The following is an 18,332-nucleotide window of genomic DNA, read 5'->3' as shown; positions in this document are numbered from 1 at the left end:
GGTCGCCGTGGATTTAGTGGGAGAAAGTTGGAGATTCCTCGCAGTGAAAAAGCGAGAAAGGTCGGCGAGGTAGTTGTTCACTTTGGAACACAGGCCATCGATGTCATTGCCCGACGCCATTATCGTGCAATCGTCAGCGTATGAGATCAGGGAAACTCCCGCTGGTGGTTGGGGGAGCTTCGAGATGTAGAAGTTAAAAAGCAAGGGTGAAAGGACACCACCCTGCGGTACGCCTTGCTTAATCTTCCTCTGCTTTGATATTTGATCTCGAAAAATCACTGACGAGTGACGACCGCTCAGGTAGTTTGCGGACCACCTCTTCAGCCCTGGCGGGAGTGCCGACTGATAAATATCATCTAGTAGCGTGGAATGGCTGACTGTGTCGAAAGCCTTCTTCAGGTCCAACGCTACTAGAACAGTTCTCTCGCAGGGGCGGTTTTGGTTAAGGTGAGGGACGCGTGGGGTTGCCTACGTTGGGCCTGCTGTGCTTGTTATCTTCCGTTTGATTGAAAACCAACACATAACTTAGAACTTTCTTCCACAAAAGAAGAAAACGAATGAAGCATCTGTCAAAAATTGCTTTAAGATTGGAAATACGAATGAGAAGAGCAAAGCGTGTCGCCGAGTACGGGAGACAAAATCCCTTCTCTCTTCCCCGACCGTCCTTCGCCCTTGAACAAAATGTTTCCCTTCCAGATGTCTCCTCGTGTAAATCGGGTCTTACATACTTTTTCACACATCCGCGTTATCAGTTACAAGTTTTCATTGTTTAATAAACCCAAGCCAAAAACCAACCAACTGAGAGGAATTTTCAAAAATCCTGCCATAAAATGTACGATACTACGATACGGAAGGGAAGTAATTTGTCATTTGCATGGGGCTCTCATTAGTTTGATCGAAACAGCTGACAGGGGACTGCGTTTACGTCGATGACTGTTTGCAGCATAACGGTGACAGCTAATACGCACTTTCCAGTAACTTAACGCAATGTAACTTATCAACGGACTTACGTTTACGACTAATTTCACTATAAGAATTGTAAAGCGTTGCCCCACCTATCTATAGTTTATTATAATTAGTTTTAATATATCTATTTCGTGCACAAACTTATCATACTCTTTTGTATCTCCTACTAAACCCTGTTTTGAAATCTTCCTTATAAAGATTTAGTGAAAATATATACCTCTATAGATATACATTTTACTTGTAAAGTTTAAATTAAATAAAACAAATGCAACCCTTAGTTTAGTGCGCTAGTCTGGCAACATTCGCCGCCGCAGAATCTTTGACGGCGTCGTAATCTTTTTGTTACATTTGATTCGCTTTCATGCTTTTCAGTGCTTTCATTGTGGATTTCTGTGCGCGACTGGCGAGAACATAAAAAATAGGGTGTAAAAATCGAAGCGCTGTATAATAAATTTAGGGCAGAAGTTTTGCAAATAGTTGTGAAAAGAGTTCTTTTATAAACCGCATAAAGCGAATGCAATAAATGTATTTGCAAGTGCTCAATTATTTTCCGTTGTTTATTGTTCGGGCGATTTGTGGGTGTTCACGCGCAAAGTAAAATATAGAAAAAAGAGAAGAGGGGAGAAAATCGTGAAGCGGAAAATTTTCGGATTGTCGGTGGAAATAGAAAAAGCAAAGGTGGACAAAAGAAAAATACGAACAAAAGCAAAAAAAAAAAAAAAATAGTTTTAGTGTAGATAAGTGTCAATTAATAAAATAAACAAGCTTTTGGTGAACGGGAATGCCATAGTTGTGGCGATTGAAATTTGACCAAAATAATCTATTGATGTGAATCTCAAAGAGAAAATTACTACACTTAAGATGGGCACGAAAGAGCAAACATCTGGGGAAGTGCCTGCTACTGTGCCTGCCTCGATGAACACTTCTGACAACAATGGAAACATCAACACAACAAATGACACGCTCCAACAACAGCAACTGCACCATTTACATCTTCCAATAGCATCTGCACCTCCGCAAGTGATAATTGTGCCTACAGGTCCAACGTCAGTCGTAGCCACAAATGCCGCCAAGAAGATACGTCGAGCTTTCTCCATGCCACGGAATCCCTTCCGGTGGTCGCGCAAATTTAAAACTTCCACATCGGCAGCAGACAACGTCAGCAATGCTGGTGGCAGCAACTCAGCGATATCATCGTGTGTTGGTGGGGGTCGTGGGCGTGCCGGTAGTATCGTTTCGTTGAGCAGCTACGAAGCCATTTCTAAGGATACAAATGGTGAAAACGGCGGTGGAGTTAGCGGTTCAGATGAACCTAAAACGGGTGGTAGTATTCAAAGAGATACCATTAGCAAGGCTGTGGAAAAGAAAATAGTAAATGGTAAACCAGTTTCCGGTCACAATGAGAGCAGTAATGCTGCCGCAAACTCAAATCGTGTTCTAAGACGCTCATCATTCAGGAAATTTCTAAATCGTATTGCACAGCATGTCAGCACGTCAATTAATGTAGGGGTAAGTGCAATATGTTCTAAAATTATTTTAAGCGATAAAGCTGTGTTTTTTGAATTGCTGATATTTTATGTAACATGTATATGTTTGTGCATATGTATGTATGCAAACTATTGTTTGTGTCAGTTAGAACATAAAGCATTATTGATGTTATAAAAATATAATACGCAACTAAATTGCCACCTTGCAAACACTTACCGTACAGGTTTAGTCAAAGGTTGAATTTATTGCCACCAATTTGCTATAAGTCCCGCCATATAGGCTCTAGCATACATAAATATGTACATATTTACCAAGAATATTACTCTATTAACGTTCACTGTCTTTTCTTGTCTTAGTCTTTTGGTCATCACAATATCCCACCCTACCCTTGAATGTACTGCAAGTGTATATTAACGCCGTTAAGTTGCCTGGCTTCCGCGTTTGTTTGGTCTTTTCAGCCCCAACTCAAGAGCCACTTAGTGTTTGGGTTAGTGGTCGATAAAAACACTCCCATATATATATTTGTACATATGCATTTGTAAGCGAATTTTAAAATGTCTGATGCAATAGTGGATTGGATGCCCAATAAAGTGCGAGTTTGTTTACTTATCCACAATTGTGTTCGCCCCCTTTGTTGGTGCTTAGAAAACACATTCTTTGTTATTGTTGTTATTTTCCTTCCGGAATGTGTGTCAAGCAGTGACATAAGGCAAAAGGCTTTGGCGCCTCTATTGTTGCAATTAATTATTTACATACACAGAACAAATGTACTTACAAATGTAACAATACATACATAAGTATATGTATATATAACATTTTATAGTTTGCGATATTATTACAACTATACAAAAACCCAAATAATAATTTTTATTTTCGGCGTCTTTCATCTACATATTATTCATTCATTTGAACTAAAACTAGAAACATCAAATTATACTTAAAATGAAACTATATTATTTGTTACTAAGTTTTATCATATTAAGCGGGGGAAAATTGCTAACGGATTTTATATTACCATCATTTGCGAGCAATTACTATTGATATACCTACATACATATGTATGTAGGCGCATATGTAAAGTAGGTAGGTACAATGAATGGCAGAAATGAACCGTTATTTACAAAAGTTGGCCATACATATAAAATATTTAATTAGAAGCTTCTAATTTGGTACCTAAGCATCTCTGATTGGGTTAGGAAAAGTTGTTAATACAAAGAAATTCTACCCACAAATGCGACCACTACCGTATAATGTTCCATTTTTGGCGTATAAATAAATACATCTCTGACGTATCTACTATAAAAACGTGTTTTGTGGGCTATTGCTTGTATCTCCAAAACCCCTTAACCAAACGCTTAACCAAACCCCGTCTACGAAATTTGGTTCCCACGACAGTCGGTTCTACGTAGCCGGAACGACCAGGATTTATACCCGGCCAAGGACTGTTTCTTCAGCAGCATTCCCCGTACATGTATGGGGAATGTTTATGCTGCTACTATAACAACAACATTAACGAAATTTGGTACACAGATATAATTTGGTCAGTTTTGTTGAAATATGTTAGACCCATCGAGCGTACCTTACTATCAAATGCTCTTTTCCTTCAGATATGTATATAAAATAAATGAATGCGCATTTACTCCTTTTTTTAAATACATTTTTTTATTTCTTTTGTATTTAATGCTAAAACTTCACATTTTTCGCCATATATTTCTTTAATTCAGAGGAAAAAAGAAAAATAAGCTTATTTGGTATATCTAATAATAAATAATAATATTACAAAAAAAAAAAAAAAAAATGTAAGGGAATTCTAAAATTTACTTCTAGATTTTATGAAGGATGTTAGTTTTATAACATTTACCTACACATTTTTATAATGCCAAAATAGTGAACTGAATCCCAATCACAAGCACCAAGCACTAAGTTATGTGGTTTCCAATTACAAATTTCAAATAAACAAACAAAAAAAAAGAATAATAATAATGAAATAAACTTGGAGACATCTGTAAAAGTTACAGTATCCCAAAACTTATTATCATGTTTTATATACAGTGCACTCGCGGTAACTCGAATAGCCGCTAAGTCGAACGACGTGCTAACTCGAACACATTTTTTTCCCTATTGACTTCTTTGTAACTCGAACAATAAAAAAGCGCTATAACTCGAACAAAAAAACAAATTTATTTGTACACACATTCTTTTCAAACATGTACATTTTGTACATAGATACATATGTAATAGTATATGTATATAAATTATATGTATACTAGTGTATTGTCCATATGAATATTTCGGCGTTAATATCCCGTTAGTTTTCTGGGAACAACATCTTGCATTGACCAAATTGCTTTAAATTTGTCATTTGTAGTATATCAGAGCACGTGAGTAATGGATCGTAAAAGGTTAAAGTGTTTAACATTAAAAGAGAGGGCTGAAGTCCTTAACAAAATTAAACGTGGACGTAGTGTTACTTCTCTAGCGAAGGAATATGGGGTAGCCAAGTCCACCATAAGTCTTATAAAAAAGAAAGATAAGGCAATTTATGGCTTGCACTAACGCTACCGGCAACCATAAGCTTAAACTTCTCGTTATTGACAAAGCAAGAAATCCTCGTGTTTTCAAAAATTTTAACTGTCCGGTGGAGTACAAAAATTCCAAATCAGCCTGGATGACTTCGGCGATTTTCAAAGACTGGTTTCATAATTCGTTCGTGCCGCAGGTAAAATCCAAATTCATTAAAACAATTTTTTTAACCAAGTTAAATGACTTTAATATTTAGGTAAGAAAAAATTTGAAAGATGGGGACTACCTGAGAAGGCTCTTCTTCTAATTGATAATGCCCCATCACATCCCAACGAAATCGAATTAAAGTCCGAGGATGGTTTAATTTTAACTATGTTCGCCGAATGTGACACCATTGATCCAGCCAATGGACCAAAATGTAATTCGTATAACGAAACTATACTACAGAAATTTTCTACTGGCTTCCATTTTCAACAATCGATCGAAAAATCGATATCGATGACTGTTTTTTTAACGTAGCATACTCAATTGATAAGTCGAACAAATTCGATAAATCGAACAGCGCCTGTTTTAATTAGTTCGAGTTATCGCGAGTGCACTGTATATATATATTCTGTGGTGTATTGTTAACGTTCAGCAATATCTTTTGTTGATAAATTAAATAAAAGAAATGTAAAAAATGTCTCATAATTTGAGGATGGACTTCTGTAATGGTGGCTTTTTTGAAGGCTTTTGCGATGACTACAGTGGAATTTTTGGGGTCCTCCTTAATACAAAGAGCAAGTTTTTTTAATAACTGTCGCCCCTCGGCAGGCAATAGCAAACGTCCTACATAAACATAAATTACTTGCCAACAAGAAAACAGTTCCTATATTTTGGTAACACTCAAGTATAACAACTAAATTGTATACAGCATTTCGTGACAGCATGTACATATATACCTATATATAATTGGCGCGTACACCCTGTTTGGGTGTTTGGCCGAGCTCCTCCTCCTATTTGTGGCGTGCGTTTTGATGTTGTTCCACAAACGCAAGGACCTACAGTTTCAAGCCGACTCCGTTTTTATGAGGAGTTTTTTTATGGCAGAAATAAACTCGGAGGTTTGTCATTGCCTGCCGAGCAGCGACCGCTATTACAAAAAAACTTTTTCTTCATTTTGGTGTTTCAACGAGATTCGAACCTACGTTCTCTGTGAATTCCGAATGGGAGTCACACACCAATCCATTCGGCTACTGCGGTCGCCCAAGTTATGCATACATTTCGTAAATAATGTCATCGGTTTTGCTTAGATTTTGGCTTCTGGTACCGCTTACTGCAAAACAACTTGAAAACTTTGCTTTGCTTCTGCCGATCACTGTAAAAAAATGGTTTAACCAATACCAAATTTTGTTCTTATTTATAGCCACAATCTCCCACTGTGCGTCATTTGAATTGTTTTCAGTTGAGATACATATATCCACTATTGTGTTTTGTTAACAATGATTCTATTTTGAATGATATTTTTTTCTTGTTTAATATCAAGCTGTAACTTTTATCTGAAAATTCTCTTAACACGTTTTATCGCAATTTGGTTCTAGTAAAAGTATTCATAGACCATTCCTTCAACTCCACTTATACCAACTTCTCCATGGAGAAACATTAAAATGAAAGATAGTAAAATTCTAGTTTTATCATGAGTTCATAGTTTTATGAACTTACAATATTAATTATACATACATATGTATGTACATGTGTCGAACACCTACTTGTTATTCTTGTATTTGTGCACGTGTCATTAGATTTGGGTACTGGTGCATTATTGTGGCCTTTAATTGGACACATTTCTTGTTGTTATCTACGCGCACGCGTGAGTACGATAATTTCAAAAAGGCGCACCGGTAAACATACTTATAAGTCCGTGCAATGTGTATGTATGTACAGTTGTGTGCACCTAATTGGCGCGCGGTACTATTATTATTATTATTTATTTAAAAAAGTGAATAGATTTCAAATTTTAATTTTAATTTCTAACAGTAGCAGCTGAAGACCTTCGGCTAGAAAGTTTTACTAGTTTTGACTACTTTTCTTTAGGTTGTTTCAAATTTTTAAATCGCATCAAGGCACGTTGAACAGGTAGTAGCTGTAGAACAAAAACAACAAGAGCAATGTATTTTGTTTTTGCTTTGGGTCCTAAAATTACAAAATCTATAAACAAAGATTGACAGTTTAGAGTAATTTATACAGACTTGGAAATTTTAGAGGATAAAATAAATATAAATCAAATTAGTGGCTTTACTGATATGCCTTCGTTCAATATGCCTTCGGTCATATAAAAAATTTCTTGCATTCGTTAAATGCAGTCAAAGAAAAAAATTATCGAACCACTGTAAACTTACTCTTGATAAAAATGTAAAAATTAGATTTTGATGAAAACTTTGAGTTATATGGTTTTTGTTGTAGTATGGAGTTTTTTACACATTTAAAACCAAAAATTTATAGAGGCAAACAAGTGAAAAAAAAAAATAATTAGAAGCAATCAGCGGGAGTGCACCATTACTTATAGTGTATACATAATGTTTTTGAAAAGCTGGCAACGGTCTATTTGCAATACTTGAGGTGCCACTCGCTAAGTCAGCGTCCTTCAGAGTGCTACCACTCGCTCCACCATTTGATTCGAATTAATCAGTCGTTATAAGTTGCCGGTACATTTTTTGGTTCCGCAGCAACGGGATATCATTTCGAAAGGTAAACTATAAGCACATTTTATGTTTTGCTACATTACTGTATTGACGGAGCTTGAATTCTAGACTAAACTAAACATTTATTTTCGACCAACACAATACTCGCTCGCGTCACTTAACACCTTTGCTTTGTTAAAATGCAGCACAATTTCTTGTGAGCAATACATACATGTGCATGTATTTTGTTTATGTGGCTGTTGTTGCTTGATGATTCACGCCGAAAACATTTCTGCTTTATGTTTTTTTTCACTTTCACACCCGCTTCTTGGGCACATAGCTCCCTCCCCTCATTCTCTTCGTCTTATAAATGGCCTTTCGCTTTCCTTCCGTTGGTTTAGTTGCCATTGTCGCTTTTTATCGCCGTCTTCGTCTTCGCCTTCATTAAGCACTTTTGCATTGTTTGAAAAAACGCTCATATCAGCGGTAGCAACAACTAAAAAACATGTAGCACGCAACAAGTGCAACAATGATTCCGAAGTTCATTGCTTTTGTATGTAATCGTATGTGTATATGTACTGCATGCAGGCGGCAATATTTTATTGCGTAAATGCTGTAGTGATTTTTCATTGTTGTCGCTCCTCCTTGATTTCTTACAGAGTCGCTTGTTGCTGTTGTTGCTGTTACTACTGGGTTAATTCGTCCTAATGCCAATTTATTATCAGAATACTTGGTCTCCGTTTACACAGTGTGTGTGTATGCATTTACATATATAAGTTATGAATATAATATTGCTGTTTACACTGATTTGCCGCTCCTGCGCTTGCAGTAAGGCATCTAATACCGGTATCCGGCATCGCAAGCTTAGACATTTTTCACGTATTTTTTTATTTAAAAAATTGAATGGATCAGAAAATCAAAAACTTAAAAATCTATGTTTTCACGTGCATATGAAAAAGTTGATTTTAATCGAATTGCGTTATTACAATACAATATAATATTGAAGCTCTACCAAATGAAAAAGATATGAAGAAGGATCTCTTAGCTATCATTATGAGTTTAAGATGGGAAATAAAGTTAAAGTACCCAAAGCAAATTTCTATTTCAAGGTACTATTAAAAAGTACTACCCCGAATAAAACGCAGGCTTTTGTAGATATTTATTCGAAAACTATACGTATTCGAGTTAAGTTGGATATTTTGTAAAGCTTGATATCGCAGTTAAAATTCCCAAACGGTATATAGAAGTCCTTATTATATTACTTTGCATACAGCCCGCAACAAATTGGAAAAGTGACTTTGTCCATACATACAAAGTGTATAACACTGTCAGCTAAAAAAATTATAAAAATCAACGGGGTTTTTTAGCAACATCAAACTTGCACTTTATTATATTTTACTAACATTTCTACAATGTGGAGGTTAACGATGGATGTTTCTGCACGAGGTAACCCACTTTCGGGAAATCCTTCCGTCGAGCAGTCGACAGCTCAGGCATCGGATGTGCAGGTCCGCACCCCACACCCCCCTATGACCGGAACTGACACCCAGGGTTCCGGAGGAAGCGAACTACTAGTGGTGAAACATGGCACATTGGCTATGCCAATGGAGAGCCGAGTGAGTGTGAGCGATACACCGTCGCCAAAACCATCCGAAGCAACTGAGCAAGTTGTGGAGGATGTGGAGATGGCAGACAATCTCTCAGTAGACTTAGGTGGATCTTTGGGACCGAGTAAGTCTTTGGCAACGGTTAAACCTGGTGCGAATCAGGTAAGTACCGGTAAAAAGACTAAAGTTATTGGAGATACAAAAGCAGGTGTTGGTCTATCCGCAACCGATGGCGAGTTTTGGAAGAGGTCTCTCTTTCTGATCATCGTCTTATCGAATTCCGACTGGGAATTGATACAATATCAATACGTTCCGGTAGGAATCTTCGAAATGTGGACTGGGACAGGTATGGTGAGCTTGTAACAGAGCGATTACCAAACTTGAAAAAACTCAAATCAGTAGAAATGATTGAAGATGCTACTAAGAAATTAGAAGGTACTTTAGTCAATTGCTTTGAGGAACTGTGCCCATTCAGGCAAAGCAGACAGGGGAAAACGGTTCCTTGGTGGAACCCTGAACTGTCGAAGCTTCGTGTACCAGAAAACTTCTTAATATGGCCTTAAAGACCCAAACAGAAAAGGACTGGGCTAAACATCGACTTATACAGAGCGAATATAAAAAAAAAGTACGGAAAGCCAAACTTGAATCCAACAGAAATTTCTTCAGTAACGTCGAAGAAATGAGGGAAACAGCGAGACTTTAAGGTCGTTCATCTAGACCGCTCAGTAAGGCTGGATTCCATTCGAAAACCTGATGGTTCATACACCATTTCAAAATCGGAAACGTAGAGTAGAGCATTAAACTCAAAACCCATTTTCCGGGTAGTAGAACTCTCTCTGAAGAAGGGAGTGGCATGAACAATAACGGTAGCAACGGTGGAACCTCTAGGAACAGCTGGTATATTGCTAGTCGGATAGTGGCAAAAGTTTCCTTGTCTTCCTTTGAGTACTTTAAGTCCCCTGGACCTGACGGAATATATCCAGCAATGCTTAAAAAAGGAGGAGACAGGCTGATTGAGGCTCTGAAAAGGATCTTCACAGCCTGTCTTGCATTTGGTTATATACCATCCCAATGGCGACGCGTAAGAGTAGTATTTATTCCGAAACCAGGCAAAGATGATTATTCCCTAGCAAAAAGTTTTAGACCAATCAGTTTGACATCGTTTGTGTTAAAAGGTCTAGAACGAGTGGTGGGGAAACATATTCGAGTGCGGGTATTGCCGAGAAGTCCACTTAGTAGAAATCAACACGCTTACCAGAGTGGAAAATCATGTGAATCAGCCTTACACGATCTTGTTAGCAAGATTGAAGCCGGGCTGGAAGCTGACGAATACACAGGCGTTTTCGTGGACATTGAGGGGGCTTTTGATAATGCCACTTTCGGCTCGATATGTTCTTCTGCCGAACGACACGGAGTTAATCAAACCATTGTAAAATGGATATAGTCCATGCTCTCTGAGAGGCTGTTATGGATATACGGGGTTATGGATATACCTGGGGTCTGAAACCTGCTGTGGTCCTATGGATATACACAGCACTTATCAGACCAATCATCACTTACGCTTCTGTGGTATGGTGGCGACGGAGCATGGTTAAGTCCACAATCCGGGCGCCATGAGTACAACCTCTGGTGATGCCCTAAATGCTATTCTTGATTTGCTCCCCCTGGATCTTAAGAAACAACAGGAAGCAATAAATGCAATGTGTAGACTCCATAAATATGGTTTCTGGCACGAAGACGGAACTTCGGGAAACAGAGAAATCTTTAGGTTGCTATCTGAGCAGTATCCACTGTTTTTGGCACCTAAAGATGACCTGATACCCACAGTTTCATTTGGAAGGAAATTTGATGTCAGATTTCCATTGCGTGATGGATGGTACAATCCAGAATGCATGCAGGGAGGTTTGACGGATATTTTCTTTACCGATGGGTTCAAGAATGAAATAGAGTCTGGAGCCGGATGGTACTTAAATTATAGTAATAAGTATCACTATGCTATGAGGGGAAATGGCAACTGTTTCCCAAGCAGGAGTTTTTGCCATCCTGAAAGTAGCCGAATGGATAATCGACAGGAGATGGAGCGGGAAACAGATTGGAGTTTTCAGTGACAGTCAGGCTGCACTGAAGGCCCTGGAGATCGCGAAGCAAACCTCAAAGATTGTTCAAGAATGTAAGAAGAAGCTCAATTCTGTCGCAAGACAAAACAGGCTTGTACTTATATGGGTTCCGGGACACTCCGGTGTTCAAGGAAACGAAATCGCCGACGAATTGGCCAACCGTGGATCAGCGGTGCCCCACAGGGGCCAGAGCCAATAATCGGAATCAGTTCCGTAGGAATCATGAATCAGCGGTTATGTAGGCAATCTGCATAAAGAACGATGGCCCGATCTAGAACGCTGCAGAGCTGCAAATTGTTTTGTGACAAGTCCGAACAGAAAACTGTCAAACTTTCTACTAAAACTTAGAAGGAAAGACATTCGGTTGATGGTCGGTATCATTACAGGACACAACCCATGGGGTCAGCATATGACCGCCATTGGAATCATTGAGGACCCAGTGTGCCTGTCATGCTTGGAGGAGGCGGATAGCACTGAGCACTTTCTCTGTGAGTGTCCTGCCTTTGCTAGAGCACGGCTACGAGTTTTGGGTTCCGATGTCATGAGAATGAGTAATATTCGTTCTCTAAAAATGGAGGATATTTACAGACTTGCCAAAGAATCTGGAAAATTCTCACAGGACTAACTATATCTGTCTCTATTTTTTCCTATCTCTTTCTCTGTTACTTTTCTCCTTCCCTCCTTGACTATCAACCCCCTTTCCAGAGCTTTAAATACAATGGGCTTTTTAGCCTGAGTGTTTTAGGAGCCACCAAATCTCCTGGTGCTCCTTGGCTCGACCTTTTCAAACTTCAATAAGTTATAAAATTGCTTACCAATTTTTCTAGAAATTCTATTTAAAAACCGTGGAAAGGTTTGTGCTTATTTTCTAGCCATATTTCTGTGCTTGTCACCGTACGCCCTTGTATGAAACAGCGCCGCACTCGCACTCTCCCGTTCGATACTGCCGTACACTGGTTCAACGTTCGCCACTTACCGTTTGTGGTGTGTGAGTTAATTTTTGGCTTATAACGATTTTGTGCGACTATTTATTTCATTTAATATAGCATTTTTAATTTCCTTCCAATTGGCTTCTTTGAAATTTTGTTTTATTGAAATACAAATGTACATATATTTTAGCATATATTTTGCTTTTTGTATGAATATTATTGATGGATGAATTTATGGCAATTAATGTTAAATTTTACTCTTTGCCACATACTTCGCTATTAAATGTACAAATAACAACAAACACGAATAAAGTAAATGTCGGGGCGTAAACAATTTACAATTTTTGAAAATATTTTGCTCGTATGTCTGGCACAGTGAAAACATTTATTTTTATATTAGTACCAAACTTGTTGCATTTTTTTTTCACAATTTACATGTTTGCTCATACGTGCAGCATATGTACGTATGTATATTTTGTATTTACAATTTTCAAATTTTACGTGGTTTTATAATTTTTTAATTTTTTTTTTTGCAATTTGTTTTATTTTTGGTTTTTATTTTAATTTTTTAGTGAAATTTGTGTTGTCATTTATTTGTGTTGCCTTTCCTCACATCGGTTTCTGCTCACCGCTCAAATTTGTGAGATCATCTTTTTGTGACGTTAATGGCCATTTCGTTTTTCTCTTTGCCTGCTCTGACGTGGAACAGACTGATTTAATATTTATAAAATATATAAAGATAAACAATAGCAAAATTGTAATCATTATCATTATCTTCTTTGTAGTTTATTCGATCCACTCTCGACTCTGTTCCAAGTTACCCAACCGAAGCTGATCTGCATTACTCTAGTAGAGTATACATATTTACATGTTTTTGGCTTTTTTGCTATTTTTAATTTCCGTCTTTACCGCTAATATGTTGGCAAAATATAACAGCGTCATAAGTGGGTTATTACGTAATGTGTGCTTTGATTGGAACGTTGGACCGACAGATAATCAGACAGAGAGACAGACGGTTGCGGAGATTAAATGAATAATGGCAACTTGCATATCGGTCAAAAACACGTGATGTTCGTGAACTATTATAAAGGGTGGGTCACCGGTTGGTTTCGTTTTAAAAACTCATTAATGAATACTCCTTTCAAAAATATTTAGTTTATTACTTAGAAAGAGTAAACTTCCCGAGTAATTTTGAAATGCAGCTCTATCCAAATGGCTGTCTTGGCTAGCCCAGTAGTAGTAGTTGATTTTTCGACTCAATTTATTTGCGGCACGAGCGTCAACAGCACTGTTTAAGTTCCTCAATCGTTTCTGGGCTATCCACAACCCCTAAAAAAGCTAACTTTGCCAAATTATAGTTTTACGTAGCCACTTTTACATCGCCAAACGGCTGATTATACGATTGCCGAACTTAGTGCGGAAAATATAAGGTCAGTCCATAAAGTCGTGCGTTTTTTAAAGGTGGTTTTACAATTAACAAAAAAGATGTTTAAAGTATTTATTAATCAATAATATATTTTCCTTCATTATTTACAATGCCTTCCCAACGTTTAGGCAAATTTTAATGCCCTGCTCAAAAAATTGTTTGTCCTTGGAGCCAAAATACGCTTCGATATCCCTTTTTATAGCTTCTTTTGAGGAGTAGTTCTTGTTACTCATATGGGATTCAAGTCCACGGAAAAGGCGATAATCATAAGGTGCAATATCCGGAGAGTATGGCGGATGCGGCATTAGCTCCCATCCGAGCTCGTTCAGCTTGCCTAATGTTTGCCCTGCGGTATGAGGTCTTGCGTTGTCGTGCTGAAACAAAACTTTGCGTCTATTCACTAAAGACGGTCGATTTTTTTTAAGTGCCTCATTCAGGTTTGATAGCTGATGGGAATAATAATCAGCAGTTATCGTCTGGTTTGGAAGTTCATGATAAACAATACCGACCATATCCCACCAAATAGGCAGGAGAATCTTCTTGGGGTGGAGGTCATCTCTAGGGGACGGTTCTGGTGTTTTATCTTTATCTAACCATTGGCGTTTGCGAACAGAATTATCGTAAAGGACCCATTTTTCATCACCAGTAACGATACGGTTCAAAAAACTTTCATTTCCAAGCCGTGGTAGCAGCTGAGAACACACATTCACTCTCTGCTGAAGGTTGGCGACGGAAAGTCTATGCGGAACCCATTTTCCCAGCAAGGCGATGGAGTTAAAAACTTCAGGACGACCAGCGCGTGGGGCGTCCTCCTCGTCGCAGTTACCACTTCGGAATTTTGAAAACCACTTTTGCGCAGTCCTTACACTCACGGTATCCTCTCCGTGAACAGTGTTTATTTCTGCAGCAGCAGTTGTTGCATTTTTACCTTTTTTATAAAAAACGGCTCCATTTTATTTGCTTCCACCTGCTTCTATCTGCGATTAAAGTCATTTGTTGAATGCGCAATACCTTCTGGTCACACATACCTTCTGAGAACACACTCGAGCTTGACTTGTTTACAGTAGCACAGAAAACAAACTATGTGACATATCACGCTGAAATTTGCCATGTAAAACAGTCTTACCAAAAAACAAAAAATTTATTTTTGCCATATGTCATCCGCGGACCGTTTTATTGATAACGTGTCGTTCATATTTGAGCAGAAGGTATATCAAACAAAATATACATAAATACTTCCGTTATATTCTGCGAATAATTTTTTGTATGCAAAAATCGTACAAAAGAGAAATTATGGGTAAAATACGCACGAACTTATGGACCGACCTGATATCAATCAGTTGTCCAATGATGCGTGGTCTGTTGCGCCATCTTACTGGAATCGAAGCTAGTTAAGGAATGATTTCATTCACAAATAATAAATAAAAATAGTTAAGTAAATTCTAAGTATAATTATGCAGGGCTGAACAAATCCAAACATATGTATTTTAAGAATAACAAGAAAAACATGTTTTTCCTAAACAGCAAACAAAGAAACTAATATACAAGTCGTGTACCTAAAACAGTAAGATGAGGTATAAGTATGTATAAATACGACTGTCAAATATTACATGTTGGCAGTCAGTCCAGTATTAACATAGCGTTAAGAACTACCCTAAAATTAAATTTAAAAAAATAAATTTTTATATATTTTCCAAAGATAAGCAAGTCTTTAACTATCTTCTAAGTCTTTAACGAGCTTACCACTAGCGTTGTTCCGAAGTGGAGCAAATGTGTCTGGGGATGAACGAAAATAAGTCGATATATACTTCCTGTAATTAAACAAGCGGCCAGCGCATTCACGGCTCGCCATCCACCTCATTGGTGCCAATTCTATTTTTGAAGTAGTAAAGGACCCGTCAGTATATACACAGGCATTAAACGGCATTAATCGGGAGTCTCTCACCACACAACTGTTAGGGGAAAAAATAAAACAGCTTGAAAGCTTACAATTGGAGAATTACATATTTTGCACTTTACAAAAGAAGTGATTCAATACTTTCCAGAAGACAGCTAAAGCCTGGCTCAGTTAAAATTTGTAGGCTTAAAAGTGGGGAAATATATTTATTATTTTTTGACGTGATAACGTCTTATAATTCGATTTAACAGGCTGCACGCACGAAAAAATGTGTCGTTACCTTGCTCATATGTAGTTACCTTGCTCATTAGTGTTACCTTGCTCATATTAGTGTTACCTTGCTCATTAGTGTTACCTTGCTCATATTAGTGTTACCTTGCTCATTGCCGTTACCTTGCTCATTGCATTGAATGAACTGCAAGCGAAAGGGCGGAACGAACGACAAAGCAAACAAAGCAAACGAACGGCAACGTTCGACATCTTGCTCTCTCCTACTTAAGTGAGCGTATATATGTATGTATATGCGCATATGTACATGTATAAATTCACGTATTTGTATTTGCATATGCCTTCTTACTGATTATTATTAATTTGATTCACTTGAAGAATTTAAAATAAAACCAAGTTTGTTAATAATACCTGTTGTTTTAATGTTATAATTATTAATTTTTTTATTATATATGCAGGAAAAAATGTATGGTAATATTTACCATATACCTTATAAGATATGTTGTCTATACTAATATTATAAAGAGGAAAACTTTGTTTGTTTGTAATGAATAGGCTCAAAACTACTGGACCGATTTTAAAAATTCTTTCACCATTCGAAAGCTACATCATCCACGAGTAACATGGATTATATTTTATTTTGGAAATAGGGCTCGAGATATAGGTCAAAACGTGGACCCGGGTAACCCTCGGATGTGTATGTACAATATGGGTATCAAATGGAAGCTGTTGGTGAATGCTTTAGTCCAGAGTATTTTTCATGCTGCTCCGTGACTAGGGTCTCGAGATAGAGACCAAAACGTGGACCCTAGAATGTGTTTGTACAATATGGATATCAAATTGAAGCTGTTGGTGAATGCTTTAGTACAGAGTATTTTTCATGCCGATCCGTGACTGGGGTCTCGAGATATAGGTCAAAACGTGGACCCGGGTAACCTTTGGTTGTGTATGTACAATATGGGTATCAAATGAAAGCTGTTGATAAGTGCTTTAATACGGGGTAGTTTTCATACCTATTGATGACTAGGGTCTCGAAATATATGCCAAAACGTGGACCCGCCGTGTCTTTGAACCGAATTAAACCAAACTTACACACATTGTTAAGTAGGTATTGAAGATGATTTCCGTATAGTTTGAATACCTATTGGTAGATAGGGTCTCAAGATATAGGTCAAAACGTGGACCCGGGTAACCTTCGGACGTGTATGTACAATATGGGTATCAAATGAAAGCTGTTGGTGAATGCTTTAGTACAGAGTATTTTTCATGCCGCTCCGCGACTGGGGTCTCGAGATATAGGTCAAAACGTGGACCCGGGTCACCTTTGGTTGTGTATGTACAATATGGGTATCAAATGAAAGCTGTTGATAAGTGCTTTAATACGGGTAATTTGTTATGTTATGTTATGTTATGTTATGTTATGTAATGTAATGTAATGTAATGTAATGTTATGTTATGTTATGTTATGTTATGTTATGTTATGTTATGTTATGTTATGTTATGTTATGTTATGTTATGTTATGTTATGTTGTGTTGTGTTATGTTATGTTATGTTATGTTATGTTATGTTATGTTATGTTATGTTATGTTATGTTATGTTATGTTATGTTATGTTATGTTATGTTATGTTATGTTATGTTGTGTTGTGTTGTGTTATGTTATGTTATGTTATGTTATGTTATGTTATGTTATGTTATGTTATGTTAAAGTATATTATGTTATGTTAATGTTAACTCATTCTCTATATCCATACAAAATATCTATCAAACAAATAAAATTAAAATTTTCTTTTGAAAATGCAACCATTCAATCAGTATTTTCTTATGACGTTATCACGTTAAACTATCGTCAGTAAACCGACTTTACAGACAACCTCTTTTTTTTGTAAAATGTATCCATTTTGCTTCAAATTGGCTTTCTAAAACTACCTAACTTTATGGGGCGGAGCTGTGGACAATTGGGTGGATTCATATTTTTAGGGATCACATCCACTTCATTATACAGGTACCATTTCGTGGTTGTTCTGGAATAATGTATGCTGGCTAGGCTAGGTAAAAATGGTGTTGAATCAAAGGCAGCAACCACTAAGTGATACACTATTTAGAGTAAATTTGAGATGTCATTGTAGATGATGATAAAAATGGCCGGCTTTTCGAAACACAGCTGCATATTGTTTGTCAGATTATAATTTTTGTTTTTAAACTTATCTGATTTTTTTATATATACATTTTGAAGAGTTGATGTTGTTGTTGTTATTGCAGCAGCATAAATATTCTCCATACATACGGGGAATACTGCTGAAGTGACAGTTCTTGGCCGAATATAAATCCGGGTGGTTCCGGTCACGTAGAACCGACTTTCGTGGGAACGAAATTTTGAAGAGTCATCCAATTTCGCTGTACCCATAAATAATCTTAAATGCAAACTGTAAAGCGAATAGCTAAAGACAACTTTGCTCTGATCACTAATTACCACGCCATAGTACACGACT

At 37.3% G+C, this 18,332-nt stretch overlaps 1 protein-coding gene across 1 annotated transcript in view; it reads left to right on the top strand.

Annotated features, from left to right (window-relative positions):
- The first annotated feature begins 1,319 nt into the window (after nucleotides 1-1,319).
- The window catches only part of LOC128868540 (ubiquitin carboxyl-terminal hydrolase 31), a 62,726-nt gene continuing 45,713 nt past the window's right edge, over nucleotides 1,320-18,332 (top strand). The window contains exon 1 of the mRNA XM_054110743.1: nucleotides 1,320-2,475. Coding sequence (XP_053966718.1) covers nucleotides 1,828-2,475 — 648 coding nt within the window. The 5' untranslated portion in view covers nucleotides 1,320-1,827. The remainder of the gene's footprint in view (nucleotides 2,476-18,332) is intronic.

Source organism: Anastrepha ludens, chromosome 6, assembly GCF_028408465.1.
Source record: "Anastrepha ludens isolate Willacy chromosome 6, idAnaLude1.1, whole genome shotgun sequence".
NCBI lineage: Eukaryota > Metazoa > Arthropoda > Insecta > Diptera > Tephritidae > Anastrepha > Anastrepha ludens.
Note: the sequence above shows the minus strand (reverse complement) of the source record. Positions and strands in the feature narration are given on the sequence as shown.